Raw genomic sequence first — 15,585 nt, 5'->3', positions numbered from 1 at the left:
AAATGCTACAATAAATATATAAATAAAAACACTAATAAATACAATATATATATTTTAAAAATAAATAATATAATTAAAACAAAGCAAAAAAATACATTAAATAAAAAATAATAAAATATAATAATGCACAATAAATAAGAGTTGAATTTATTTTCTAGATTGTGTTTGAAGGTGTCCTCAGTATTTGTGAAATCCTGCTTTTCCAGACGTGTAGCTTCATTCCATTTATTTCCCCTTTCAACCAGCAGCTGCAGCTTTCATGGTGTTTCTGAGCCTCTTTTCGGTCTCCAGTGGAGACTTTAAAGGTGATGTCACTGCTGAGCGGACATCTCCACGCTGTCACTTTAATTTCAGTCAGTCCAGGGGGCAGGATCGTGTTTTTCTTTTCCTTTTTTTCTTCTTCTTCTCTTGGACTCGGATCGTTTGCACCAACCGCAGCAGCAGCAGATTGAATGGAGCAGGCTGCTGGCCACACGGAGGGCACCGTGCTGGCTCGTCCAAGATGCCACAGACGCACAGCCAGGACTCACCAGTGTTTCCTCCAGCTGCTAACTGGGCGGATTTGATCCTCGCCACATTTCTCCGGCGCCAGTGAAGGAGCTGCGGGGCCTTGAGGAGCCTCCTCTCCGCCTTGATGCTATCTGGACGCGGCGGCTGGCGGCTCCCTGCGCGGCCGATTGAGGAGAACTTAGCGGGGGGAAAGGAAACGGTCAAGATGGCAGCTGTGCGCTGAGTGATGAAGCTGATGTGGAGGCAGTAGAGGTATTTTCGCTTCATTTTCGGTGGGTGTTTGTCATGCAGGATCGCGGTGCAGGACTTGTGAAGGAACGCCGTCTGGATTCCTCCAAGACTGTCCGCGGACGCTTCGCTGCTCGTGCTCCTGCTGCTGCACATTTCGCGATATAAAAAAAACAATTGCAATGCACGTTAAGCAGGGTGTGGGCTGTGCACGACAAAAGGCGATGTTTTGTTAATGCTGGTCAGCCCCGCTGCGGATAGACGGTTTGCAGGAGGACGGACGGACACGTGCTGGGAGCGAGCGGAGCGCAGGACGTTTGCGTACCGAGCGGAGTAAATAAACTGCCCCTGAATCCTGCACTTCAACATTGATGGAATGCGACTCGAGTGATTTTATAACCCTTTGTGCAGCGACCGAGATATTGCGTTTAACATGGCTGAGGCGCCGCGCAACGGGGACGAGCCGCCCTCCAACGTGGAGATAGATCCGGATTTCGAGCCCCAGAAGCGGCCGCGCTCCTGCACTTGGCCGCTGCCTCGACCGGAGTCTGGTGCGGGCAAACCCGGGGCCAATGACACTGACGTAATCCCCGAGGAGGAGGATGATGAGGAGGGTGGGAGCTCCGGGAGCGGCGCTGCTCAGAAAGCCAGCGGTGCCATCAAACCCAGGGAGCCGAGCAGCAGCAGTAGCTCCAGCTCCCAGCCGGTGGAGGTCCAGCGCGGCCCCCGCAAGGAGGAGGCCGCCGACGGCTCGCCTTCCTCGGCGCAGACCCCCCCTGCAGCCCTGGGCGGCTCAGCCTCCCAGCAGCTGAGGAAGTCCTCCGCCCGCAGGAATGCCTGGGGCAACTACTCCTATGCAGACCTCATTACCCAAGCCATCGAGAGCTCCCCCGAGAAGAGGCTGACCTTGTCCCAAATCTATGACTGGATGGTGAGGTCTGTGCCATATTTCAAGGACAAAGGCGACAGCAACAGCTCTGCCGGCTGGAAGGTGAGCAGTGACATGCTGGTGGTGCTGTCATCACAACAAAGCGCACACTGTGGTCATGCAAAGACACACAAAGCACACAGCTGGTGGTGATGTAGACCCAAGTTACTGCATGCACCATTCAGAGGATCATTTGAGGGGATATTTTTAGCTTTAGATGCACTCTTTCTTTGGGGAAATTCATGGTATGCAGCAGCTCACACATCTTACATTCAAGGCAGATCAAAATCAGAAATACTGCAAAAAGAATCAGCAATAAGGTGCAGAAATTATCCTAATCATGAGGCGTGCTTAGGTGACAGTGCAGGGAATTGGGGGAACGTGCCTGCTGGTGTAACATAATAAATAACCCAGGCTGCTGCTGTCAAAACATTGGAGTGTGCTAGTAATATTGTGCATCAAATTACACGCGCCGTTGCATCTGAAAAATTCCAGGTGACGCAGGAATCCCTTGAGGTATCGAGTATGAAAGTCAAAAAAGGGGCGATGCAAAGTTGATTTCACTTTCAGACCAACTGCTGGCACTGCAGGGCTTCTTCCAGGCTCCGCTGGGGCCCTGCTTCTGTTTGATTTTCAGGATTAGTTCGGCCTGGACCAAACCAATTCATCTGTCATGGAATCAAGTCTGATGAAAGCTTTGAGCTTTGCAGGATTTAGATGAGGAGGAGGAGGAGGAGGAGGAGGAGGAGGGGGGGGGGGGTGTAGGTTTGTAATCCTGCACAACTGTGTGGATGTAGGATGATTCCAGGAAGCGTCTTCTTTGGATAAATCACGTTCCAGATTGTGCTTTTTAATTCACCCCCGTGATGCTGACGGGAATATAGAAATACACAACAAGCTGATGCTAATGAGTGATTAACAGCTGGTTAGTTAATACTTCAGATTAGTGGCGGTCGGTTTTCATTCATGTTCGGATGCTCATTTCAGAGGGTTACCACTGAGGCTTTCACATGCGCTAACATCAGCAGTACCTCAGAGATGCTTTGTAACCGTGTGACATTCAGCCGTCAGCTTAAAGGTTGGTCGTCTGCGTGCAGAAATGTCCTGAATTCAGACCAGTCACACCTGAGGCTTCAGCAGCCCCACAGCAGCATCAGACTCTGGTTAAATTTTCGCCATCCAGACTGAGAGTTAAGCATTCTGGATGGGATGACCACCAACACCTCCTCTACCATCACCACCACCACCCAGCAGCTCTTCCCTCCGCTGTGTCGCCACACTGTCTTTTTCATGTGGCCCGGCCACAAGAATCAATCAGCTGACTATAAATTATGTAGGTCAATGTGTAGCAGCGTGTGAGAGAAGCTCAGTGTTTCTCTTTGGATTTGGCTCCGGCTAAACTGGCGTCGCTCCAGTCGCCGCTCAGAACGAGGCTTTGCTCAAAGGGTGCTGCAGCACTGCTGTGGCTGCTATGGGGGAGGGGAAGGCAGGAGTTTTGCTCTTTGTGATTTATCTTTAAACGCAGTGCCGCTCTTACTGTACGTACCTGTGCAGCTTATCTGGATGCATTTGCCTCTATTGAGCTTGGTTGTTTGCTTTGTTTTCATTTTGCGCACGCAGTCCTGGTGTCTTACCTCCAACTGTAGCAGCATCCTCTAGACTTTATTATCTAGAGGTGTGAAGTTTGTAATATTCACTCTTTGAGGGCTGAATTTAACGCTTTGTTTGTGTTTGAGGTCCTACGCTGCAACGCTACAGCCTCAGAAATGACCACAGAGGTGCATCAAAGCAGCTGAAAGTGTCACAACGGTTTATTTATTTATTGCAGGGCTGCTGTATTGGATTGCATTAGACTGAGCGGGACAGGTGTTGTTATTGTGTTTTCTGTCTGCATAGCTCGATGGATGACCAACAGGTTGCAATTTTTTGGCTTGGCCTTGTTGACAAGTGTGATACCGACACTATAAACAGTGAATTCTGATTAGTTAGAACTTGTTATTGATGGAAATATTGGTTTCCACCTGCTTCATCTGTATCAGTTTTTGTCAATGTTATGAATTTGACCATTTCTGCTACGTTTAAGTCAAATATATTCAATCATGATGGGGTCTGTAGCTTAATTTTTGCACCACAATGTCTTTAGCGGACGTATAGTTATATTTATGATGGGATTCATGCAGTAAAATAGCTTTTATACACAGTTATTCAGTGTTCTCAGACACAGTGAGGCTAGATATTCTTCAAAAGTATGTATTCAAGGACAGAAAATAAGATGGCTTCATGATTTCAATCTATATACGCTCATATTTGTCAACAGAAGAACTAAATGCAACTGCAGAGGACGTGGATCTCGGAGTATTAATCGGACCATAAACTGGCCAAAGCAGCCCTGGTGCACCTGAGCAAACCCTAACACAGCCGACAGCTTGGGTGAAATCAGGCGAGGAAGTTAATCAGAAGATGTTTTTATTTGCAACGTGACTGAAGCAGAAATCCACAGTTTGGTCTGATTTGAATAGTGGAGGGGGGGGAAAGGGGAGTTTGGTTTATTTATAGAGCGCGTTTAAAATGACAAATATTGGCCAAATTGCTTCGCAGAGAAGCTGAAATACCATCAGATAATTAAAACGCAATTTGGTTGCGCATTTCATGGTGCACAAACAGCAGAGCGGCCTCCGATAATTGTTTATTGATGCCATATCCGAAACATGGGAGCGCCGGCAAAGGGGCGCTAAAAGCCTCAGCCTCGAGCCTCAGCCATATTTGAAATGTGGGAGTCGTGACCTGATGGTTACCTCTGTAGATGCCGTAAGTCACGACAGCAGCACAAGCTGTCAGTTGGGGGTTTGGACTGTGCATGCACGAAAAGCAGAATTTGCATTTTCTTTTTTTTTTTTTGTAGAAATGTCTCAGCTGTTCACATAGGGAGGCATTTTAGAGGCATTTGTGCACATTTTAAGCCACATTTTTAAAGGATTTGCTCTTTCTTGCTGCAAAATTCCCTCATATTTCTCTTTAAAATCCTAAAAAATAAAACATCCATAGCCTGTCCAGTCACAGGTGCCGGCAAAAGGGAATAAAATAAAGGAAATCAAAAGCAAACAGTGTGTGAACACTCGGAGATGCTTCCCCCTCTGTGTGTTTTGTTAGCACCTGCACTGCTGTGACATTTGGAGCGCTCGCTTCATCTTCTTGGCACTCTTCATCAAACAATCAGAGATTTATCTGCTTCTAATTATCAGCTCAGCCCTCCGGTTATAAACACAGCTAATGGAAATGGACGCATTCCAGCTGACGAGGAAATGTGCAGGATTTGGTGAACGCCACATGGGAGTCGGATGAGTTCGAGGATAAACGTTGAGGTATATTTTACTTAGGGTCAGCAAATCCCATAGAAGAGCAGAAACGGTAGACCTTTGTTGTTGTGCAAAATCTCTGCAGTTGCATTTTTCCGTAAAAGCGACTACAGTACTTTAAGACAATTTCACACACACTCCTACTACCGGGAATACTAAATGCCACATATAAATTCACAGTTGAAAATAGTTCCACATAAATGCAGCTTCTCCTCCAGTTTGAGGAATGCTGCTTAAAACTTCAGTGTGCAGGACTTTTTTTTTTTAAAGTCCTGAGCCTTTTCCAGAATTTAAAATATTTGTGAGCAGTTTTTAAAGGAATAATTTAACATTTTGGGAAATATGTATTTACCTTGATGCTTTGATTTAGATAAGAAGATTGTTGCTCATGTCGGTAACATAAATAGAGCCTGAAACTGATTTTTGGCAGTGAAAAATTCCAATCTTTATAAAGGGGTTAGTTAAATTAAAAAGAATATAATGGGGTCAGTGTTAATTAAGTTTCAATCAATGCATTTTGTAAAGTAGTCAACTTTAACCCTCATGTTGTCCTGTTTTTGAAAATGTGGAGAAAAAAATATTTTCACAATGAAACTTCTGATGTCCACATTTTCAACATTTTTGGGAAATCTTTGAATATATATTTTTTGCAATGAAAAAAAGAAATGTTAAAAATGTTTAAGAACATTCACAAAAAAAATTCACCAAAATCCACCGAAATTTGCTGGATTTTGGTTGATTTTTTTTTTTGTGAATGTTCTTAAAGAGAATATTACAAGTTTTACTGATATATATGTAATTACTTTAGATATTTTTAGAATTTTTTGGAAGATTTTTACTCATTTTTCGAAAATATAAGAATTTTCTTGCCAAATTTGGGGCATTTTTTAAAATAAAACTTTTAAGGGAAACTTTTAAGGAATTATTGGAATTTTCTTCCTGAAGGTTTTGTAAATTTTTAGAAATTTGGGGAATATTTTTTTTGCTGAATTTTGGGGTTTTTGTCAGATAAGGAAACAATAGTTTTTGGTGCCCATAAATGAAGACAACAGGAGGTTTAAGACACCACTTGACTCCACACCAGCATCTGCTACATGTGCTGCAGACAGTGCTGAGAGCATTTTAAACAATGGAGCTCCTCTGCTAGACCAACTTTGCTGCCACTATTTCTAAATTTGCCCCTTTTTTCTAAATTTAGCAACAAGATTTCAAATGCTGTCATATCGGATAACATATACACAGATGCAAACATGTCTGTGATTGGCCAATACTGAGTGGTAAAATCAGCAACTAGCATATCAGTTCGGCTCCAGTAAATATGAAGCTAACCTTAGCAGATGGCTAACTTAGTCAGCATAAGGGCTTGAAACTGAGGTAGCAAGCTCTTCTTAAAGTTTAGTCATCCTTGATAATCTATAATATTGTATTTCTCTAATCAGTTCATACACCAAATGGATAAACAACATGTTTTGGACAAATGTTGCAGTTCCTTCAATGTCCACTTAAAGTTGACTCCATAAGTAAGTCAATCCTCATCAACCCCCATGTTAAAGTGCTGAACTTTACAGCAGAAATAAACACATTTACTGCCTGGTACAAGATACTGTTTGGTCTTTATATCTGGTTTCCCACGTTCATGACGGCTGCACGGCGGAGATTTTTTGTTTAGCTAAACCGCTTAAATTGTATTTAGGCTTAAAGTTATGCACAATTAACAGATGGCTGCTGTCATAGGGTCAGCTCCACTGCGCTCCAACACTTTGCTCATTTTTGGATTAGCCAGGTGTTAGGAGGAGTCTGGCACTGCCAAGATGGTGACGTCCAACGGCGCCAGACTGAGCTTCAAAATTGTTCTTGGGGAACCTTTGGGTGACGTCATGGAGGGATCGTCTGTCCTTATTTACAATCAATGGTAATGAATGGAGACAAGCTAGTTGTTTCCCTGTTTACGTTCTTAACCAGCTTAATATTCTCAGTACAACCATGAAAGCCACAAATATGTTGAATTTTGTCGACTCTTTGAAGGTTTGCGTCCTCCGTGGGCCTGTGACAGGAAGTTGGAAATTATTACATGGACCAGTGGACTCTACTCTATGGGATTTGTTGAAATTGTTCCTGGCAATCTCCTAAAAGTCAGTGATTTAATCTAGCTGGACAATCTTTGCTTAATTCTGAGTGAGCCCTGAGTGTTTGAAGCTAACTTAAGGTGGTTTAGATGGAAAACAGCAGCAAGTTGCCCACTGGTTATATTTCTCTCATGTGCTTTGTTGTTGTAAGAGATGAAAGTGTTTGCTTGTTGACCTAATCCTTTAATTGGCTTGAAGGGAGGGCTTTGCTGGAAGTTTGAAGTCAGCAGGTCATTCCATTGACTCAGAGCCTTCAGAGGAAAACTGCGTCCGCCGTTGATGTCTGATCTCTCAGTCATCACAGAGCCGAACCTCCTCCACAGCTGCCTGTACGGGATCCACATTCTATGGCTGCAGTTTGTACGTTTGAGCCCGTTTGATTAGTTTAATCTTCCAAGAGATGGATTTAAATGGGACCTCGGTTTGCTCAAGTTAATTCAAGCTTAAGAGAATTACGCTGCACCCTGCAAACCCTTGGTTTGCAGAGATCAGTGCCGAGTTTCTCCTCCTGCTGCTGAAGTGTGACAGGCTGGTTGTGCAGGCTCCAGCTGTTTAATTTCGTACATGGTTGGGAACATCTCCAGGGAAATCCTGTAGACCTTTCTGAGCAGCCAGAAATAGGTCACAGTGTGAGGTGCAAAGAAGAGGTGTCTCTTAGAAGACACTGCAGTGTTGCAGCGGTTCACAGTGCTCTGTTTTGATGGGTAGTTTAGCAAGAAAAAATCCCTTAAATTGTCTGTTTGCTTTGGATGTTTAGCATTGACTGTTATTAATCTTTATTCTCTGCTTAGAGGGGAACAAATGTGACCATTCTGATAAAAATCTGGTCTCATGTAAACATCTGTCACAGCAAATAAGAATAGGATACTGTGGCATAATTATAATTCAACTTATATGGTGGTTTCAACAGTCAATAATGATGCTGATTATTGGTAATCAAGATGACTGATTTACATTTGCCGTAAATATGAAAATCATGGTGTCAGATTTAGAAGAACTCCAACACAAAAGTCAGTTTATTTATTTACAGATACTAATTAAAACAACACTTTTATTTCTTTAACCTTGAGTGTTGATAGACTATTACTTATGATGCTTAACCAGTCAGATAACACAGTGTGTTGGACATCACTCGAGACTAAAGAGTGGCGACTACAGAAACAGAGACAGATGTGACTGGATCAGAGCCAAAGTAGGACAGTTTTAACCTTCTGAACCCCGAGCAGTTTCTTTGTTTTTGCCTCCTGTCACATTTTTGCTCATTGTGGGCTCATTTTTAATGCAGTATAAAGTCCTGCACAGCCATAGCTAGAAGAATGAAAACTAAAAAAATGTCCTCTGTGCAATAAAAGAAAGTTATTTTGCCATAAATACTAAAAGAAGCATGAAAATTATATTTCCTTTGTTATTCATTTTACAAAAAATTAAACTGGAATCAACATGTGCAGCATTTTTCCAACTGTCTACAGGTGCTACTAATTCTTTGAAAAGTGGTGGATTTACATACTGCTGACATTTTACAATTTAGATTTTAATTTCTTTCCATTCTTGTCTCCTCTCTGCTCTGTGTAAACACAGCCTGCAGTTCAACAGAGTTCAGTCAAAAAGTCCCTGAATTTTTGTCCCTAATTGCTTCAAAGTTGCATTGAGAAGCAAACAATTGTTCGATTTTTGTAGAATGTGTTTTACTGCAAACTATTTATTTTTGGCAAATTTTTAAATGAGACAAATAGAATAAAGCAATTCTGATGAAATGTCACAATTTAGAGTGTAGATTTAAGCAAGTTTAGACTGAGAAATTACCTTATTTAGGAAAGAAAAGCATTTCTTTTTTCAGTGAAGGTAACATTAAATTAATCAGAAATCCAGTCTAGACATTAATGTGGTAAATGACTATTCTAGCTGGAAACAACTGATTTTTAATAGAATATCTCCATAGGGGTACAGAGGAACATTTCCAGCAACCATCACTCCTGTGTTCTAATGCTACATTGTGTTAGCTAATGGTGTAGAAAGGCTCATTGATGATTAGAAAACCCTTGTACAATTATGTTAGCACATGAACAAAAATTTGAGTTTTCATGGAAAACATGAAATTGTCTGGTTGACCCCAAACTTTTCAATGGTAGTGTGTGTGACTCAGTTATTCTCGTTTAGTCTGGCTTCTGTAGCACAATGTTGCAACGATGCCATCATGTTCCCAGGTTGCAACAATTATAATAGGACTCACGTTGTTTAATAAACCATATTTGTCCTTACAAGGAGTTCTTGCTTTAGTATTGAATCACAGTAACTATTAGTCTGTAGCATGAGTGAACTTCCAAAAATGCTGGATCCTCTTCTTCTCATGATGTAGTCGGCAGCTTCTTTTCATTAGACTCCCATAGCCTGGCAGACAGCCACATATTTCAGATGCTTTTTTGTCTAAATAGTTCTCAATGTCTTGAAGTCCAAAACCACAAATGAACGTATACAACTGTCTTACGATTGAGTAGTTTTCCTGAGAGCAAAAAAAGGAACTCAAAATAACTCACTTGTGTAATATGTAAAATCTGCGTAATTCCCTTTTAAACTTGTGTGGTAATACAAATATTTTATAAAGCAAAGGGAATCACATTTGGCTCATTTAATTCTGAACATACTTTAATTGTTTTCATTCATTTTATTGCAGAATTCCATCCGACACAATCTGTCCCTCCATAGCCGTTTTGTGAAGGTCCAGAATGAAGGATCAGGGAAAAGCTCCTGGTGGATGGTCAACCCAGAAGGTGGGAAAGGTGGCAAAGCTCCCCGACGACGGGCTGTTTCTATGGATAACAGTAAGTACATTAAAGGAGCCCGAGGACGAGCCACCAAGAAGAAGGCCTCGCTGCAGGCCGCTCAAGACGGCAGCTCCGAGAGCTCGTCCAGCCTCTCAAAGTGGACAGGAAGTCCCACCTCCCGCAGCAGCGATGAGCTGGATGCCTGGACAGACTTCCGCTCCCGGACCAACTCCAACGCCAGCACACTCAGCGGTCGTCTGTCCCCGATCCTGGCCAACCTGGAGCTGGACGAGGTGCCCGACGACGACTCGCCCCTCTCCCCGATGCTGTACTCCAGCCCCAGCAGCATGTCTCCGTCCACGGGCCCCACGGGACTCTCCGACCTGGCAGGTACCATGAACCTCAACGACGGGCTCTCCGACAACCTGATGGACGATCTTTTAGACAATATCAGCCTGACGGCATCCCAGCAGCCTCCTCCTGGAGAGGAAGACAACGGAGCCAACGGTCAGGGGAGCTCGGTGTTTACCTTCAGCTGCTCGGGAAGCAGCCTGGGTAGCCCATCTGGCAGCTACGGGCCGAACCCCCTGTTCAGCCCTCCGTCCATCACAAGCCTCCGGCAGTCGCCCATGCAGACCATCCAGGAGAACAAGCAGACCACCTTCTCCTGCATCTCCCACTTCGGCGACCACCAGACGCTGCAGGATCTGCTCAGCCTGGACTCCCACAGCCACAGCAACGTCATGCTCACCCAGTCCGACCCTCTGATGTCGCAGGCCAGCACCGCCATCGCCCTGCAGAACTCCCGCCGAAACGCCATGCTGCTCCGCAAGGACCATGTGCTGGCGAACCACACCGGTGCCGGTCAGGCCCAAAGCTCTTCAGTGCCTGGTTGGCAAGCTGGCTTGTCGACCTCGGACCACGACGCCGGCCACGCCGACGCCAAGCAGCTGAAGTCTCCCAGTAAGAACGCCTCTATGCAGCTCAGCCAGGACCGCTTTCCCGCCGACCTGGACCTCGACGTCTTCAACGGCAGCCTGGAGTGCGACATGGACTCCATCATCCGCAATGAACTGATGGACGCGGATTGCCTGGACCTCAGCTTCGACTCTCGCCTCACCTCCGCCCAGAACGCCAACAGGAATTCAGGAAGTTTCTCCAGCTCCAAACAGACATCGCCCCAGAGCTGGGTGCCAAGCTGAGAAGTGAGAGCTAGAAGTGGGGGGAAAATGTAAATCGGGGCTCATTGTGCAACTAGAGGGAAGAAGGAAGTATGTAAAAGTGTATTTATGTAGTATTTTTGTTTATCATTATTTTTAAGGTGAGGCATTACGTTTGATACTGTATTGGTGTCTTCGCAGTGGAGAGAAACTAAATCATTGAAAGGACCGATGCCTGGACGGTAGCAGAGACGGGAATGAAAGTGCGGGACATTTTGTTAATATGGAAAGCATCAACTCGTGTTAGTCTCAGGGAATCACTCGTATCACAAAGTGATACATGAAACTGAAGATGAATTTCACCCTGCTTTCTCTCCTCTTTCACACCCTTTCATAACTTAAAAAAAAACAAAAAAAAAACATTTTTTGCCAAACCAGCTGTTGGCCTGTTGTTTGCCGACAGCCTGTTTACAGAAAAAAGCTGCAGAGAATGTTACACTATTACGCTCGAGCGGTGGATACTTGACAAGCTTTTTCTCTTCTTTTTTGGGGGGTTTCTTTTAAGAGCTGTAGCTTAAATGGACTAAAACATTAAAAAAATGTTAATGAAAAGCTTTTCTCCCCCCTCCATTGATGCACCGAGTCACCAAATATCAATCTTGTAGAAGTTAAAATGTTATCAAGATGTGAACTGATCTACATTGTGTGGTTTTTGTATGTAACGTTTCTTTGTTTTTTTTTAATTTGTAACAAAAAAAAGAAGCAGATTTTACCCTGTGATTTTTAGTGACATTACTGTGAATTCTGTTCCTTCTGAAGCGGTGCATTAATTACTGAAGTATTGATACTAAGAGGTTTCTGCTGCGGATCCCTTTTCACCGTTTCCCTCCTCCTTTTCCCCGTCACCGCACCATTGGAAAAGTACTGCTCTGTACACAGATTAGGGACATGGTTTAGTTCTAGTCGACACCATTTCGCATTAGCAAACACTTAGGACTACTTGGATTAAAATAACCACACGGAGTGAAGCCACAGCACTCGATTATGACATTTCTGGTGTTAATCTGGAGGCGTTCTTGGTGCTATAAATACAAAAGATAGCGGGGAGTGGCAGCGTCAGTAGCCTCTCCTTTGTTATCAGCACTATAGCAGGTGCTGGGGGGTGAAAAAAAGTGTTTCCAACCCTGTGCAAGGAGGAGGGTGTGTAGTATGTTAGAGCCAGTATTTTAAATATTACCAAATTTTTTTCTGCATTTAAATAAGTGGAAACAAGAGAATATACAGTACATAGATATTAGGAACCAGTGCTATAAGGGCAAAAAAAAGACAAAACATCAGCACAGTTTTGTAGGAACAGCAGGATGATGTCTTCTAAGTTTACTTTATTCTTTTTTTCTAACACCTGGAAGCAGATGACGGACGTTTAGGGTGAATTTGTCTTCTTGCTAATTTGACCTTGCCCGTTGTAAAGGACACATATTTGGTTTATTCATTTCATTCTCCCTCCATGTACAGAGCTGTATAAAATGACTTTTATTCGTTTGTCCTTTCAGATTAACCTACATTTGACCGCCTCAGTTGCTTATCGATCGGGACGAATGCCAAATGGTCCCTGAAATTCTGTGAGCCGTTAGAGTTGGAAATCCAAACGTTGCACCCAGACTTGTTGACTTTAACACTTTAAATGCTGAATCCCACTGACTTAACCTTTAAATAAATTTTGCATCTTGTTGCATCTTAAAAGATGAGTGTTTTTGAGTCAAACTCACTGCCAACGTCCCACATTTCGTTTCCTCCTATTGCTCCTACAAAACAAACAAGTGACATCAAGTTGCCAGTTGTGATTCCGATTCTTCTCTTGGTTTTCATCAGAGATGGTGCATGTAAATAAAGCTTAAAGAACGACTGAAAATCTGGAGTTTTTGATGTTTTTTTTTTTTTTAAATTATTTCTGTCCCTGGAGGAATTGCTCAGCTGCAGACTTGACTCTGCAGGCACCGTTGAGGTGATTTGCTATTGGATAATCACATCACAAGCTAAGAACCAATCATGCACTGTTTCCAAGAAGAATGGACCAGATGAGATTAAGTCTGGGTTTCAGTGAATACAGGAGGTGTGATTTTTGAGGTGTGTGCTCCTCAACAGCTGATGGAGTGTTTGGTTTCACATTTACATGTTGTGTTTTGCAAATATTTGGTTTTCTCGGGCGAGTTGCTAAAAAAGAAACAGCACTGACACATCATCCCAACAAAAGGATGCCTTCAGTGACCCGCTGGAGCCCTCTAGAGTTTAAATCCAGTCTGACTCCAGATGGAGGGCAGAAAATGAAAGAGGAAGTCTGGTTGCATGGATGTTGGTCTCCATGGATACACCACAACAAATCAGCACCGAGGCAGAGATTTAGCAGGAGCGACGGAGGTGTATTTTTAAACTGTTTAGATTTCAGTTTCCGAGTTTTCTAAGGTTATTAATCCTGACTGAGCAGAGGCCATGTACAGAGCTTTCTCGTCGGTTAAAGTGAAGCAGCTCGCAGGGCGGAAATCAAGGAGAGTGGGTTTCCACGAGGAGCAGGGACGGCCAGCTCTTACAGGTTTGATGATGATTATTCCATGTGAAATCTGTGTCTGATGCACTTCCAGGTTTTCCATGGCATAGGTGGAATTTAAAGCTCGCCTTCACTAAAAACTTCACTTGGATTTTTTTTTACCTTCACTATGCAGAATGATATATGTCCAGATCTGATGCTTTGGTGCTCTTTTTGCTCACCTTAAGGATCATTCGAGAAGTGAAGGACATTTTACGTCCCACCTATCAAATTTTAATAATCCATGTACAAAATACTAAAACATGCAGTTGTTGTGTAAATTTACTTGTCCTCAGACCAAATCTGAAAAAAAAAAAAACTAGGAGAAAATTAGCCTAGCCGCGCTAGACCCAGCTCTGAAGACACAAGGGTCTAGGAACTCTCGACAGGGAGGGAGGCGGGCTAAAAGGTTGTCTTTCAAATCACTCTGGAGCAATTGGGTAGGTATACAACCAATCAGTGCAATGAATAGGCTGACGTAGTTCCTAGAGCGCCAGCAATCAGAGGATGCGGTAGTTCGGTGAAGCCTTATTTATACAGTCAATGGGTGAAGCTCAAGTATATTACAGACATGTTAACAGAAAGATTATTCAGAGTCGGTGCTAATGGAGCTCAACGACTGTTGTCGTTTTTGTTGTCGACCCTGGCAGAGAATTAAATTCGTTGCCGTGGGTTGTCTAGCGTGGCTAGACTAGTTGTTTCCGGTTGTTTCTGTCAGAATCGTCGCACCTCTGTCGTCATTTAGTTACGCCCGCCTTCTGACTCTACACTTCATGGTGATTCGTTGGCCAGTTTTAGGCGCATCCAATCTCAAGGCTTACCGAGGGTAACTAGACCCACCCTGGCAGAGAATTAAATTCGTTGCCGTGGGTTGTCTAGCGCGGCTAGGCTAGGGGAAAATACTTTTTAAAACAAATATGGAGAAGCCAAAATGTCCTCCAATTCTAGAATGAAGCATAAACTCAAATTTATACATAGGGGAATTATCTCCTTTGGCTCCTCTTCAAATCAGCTAAATTCGTCTCCCATCCTTTATCTTGTGTAGCACCTATAAAAAGGAAAGGTTAGGGTTCAAATTGCCTAGTTCCTTTGTTTAATATGAGCGCTAATCTAACTAATTATTCATTTAATTTGTTATTATGGTCCCAGCACCGATGGTGCCGAGGACAGGCAGTACAAGGGCACCATCTGTCCAAGGCACCGCGGTGTCTGGTTATGTTATCTGACCAGTAATACTGTGGTAGGGATCTAATTACCTCCACCAAGGAGGTTATGTGTCACCTGGTGTTTGTGTGTCTGTCTGTCTGTCTGTCTGTCTGTCTGTTAGCAAGATAACTCAAAAACGCCTGGGCAAATTCACATGAAATTTTGAGGGGATGTAGACTATGGTAAGAGGAAGAGTTGATTTAATTTTGGTGGCAATCCGGAAAGGATCCTGGATTCTGGATCACTTTGAATTTTTTAGTATGTTTTAGTATGTGGTCCAAAATATGACAAAAACATCATAGGTTAGTATGTCGTCCAACAACTTGGAGCAAGGTGTCCAGATAGCTCAACTGGTTAAGAAGGTGGTTAGTAAACAGAACTGTGTCAGAGATGCAGGTTTGATTCCAGGTCATGATCCTTTACTGCATGGGTTTCCTGTTTTCCTCTCTATCCTTGGTGGAGGTCTGCACTCTCTGAGTGCTTTTCTAGTTCTTAGAAATATTTTGGCAAGGAGTGTGACTGCTTGGATCTGTGGCAGACTGCTGACCTCAGTAAACCAACAGCACCATCTACTGCTGCATTTATATTACTATTTTGTGGCAGAAACAGCCAGAAACAAGCCTGCTCCATTGTCTTCTTCCTTCACCTATTTAGTTTGTTGAAACAACGTTAGCCAATCTTTAGGGTCCGAGCACCGAGGGTGCCAAGGACAGGCGGTGCAAGGC

At 43.5% G+C, this 15,585-nt stretch overlaps 1 protein-coding gene across 1 annotated transcript; it reads left to right on the top strand.

The window, feature by feature from the left end:
* Positions 1 to 1,171: 1,171 nt before the first annotated feature.
* On the top strand, positions 1,172 to 12,982 carry foxo3a (forkhead box O3A). Its single transcript, XM_022212894.2, has 2 exons — positions 1,172 to 1,729; positions 9,820 to 12,982. The coding sequence occupies exons 1-2, from the start codon at positions 1,172 to 1,174 to the stop codon at positions 11,110 to 11,112; spliced, it is 1,851 nt and encodes a 616-aa protein (XP_022068586.1). The 3' UTR covers positions 11,113 to 12,982.
* The last annotated feature ends 2,603 nt before the right edge of the window (positions 12,983 to 15,585 follow it).

The sequence above is a fragment of the Acanthochromis polyacanthus genome, chromosome 1 (assembly GCF_021347895.1).
Source record: "Acanthochromis polyacanthus isolate Apoly-LR-REF ecotype Palm Island chromosome 1, KAUST_Apoly_ChrSc, whole genome shotgun sequence".
Lineage (NCBI taxonomy): Eukaryota > Metazoa > Chordata > Actinopteri > Pomacentridae > Acanthochromis > Acanthochromis polyacanthus.
Note: the sequence above shows the minus strand (reverse complement) of the source record. Positions and strands in the feature narration are given on the sequence as shown.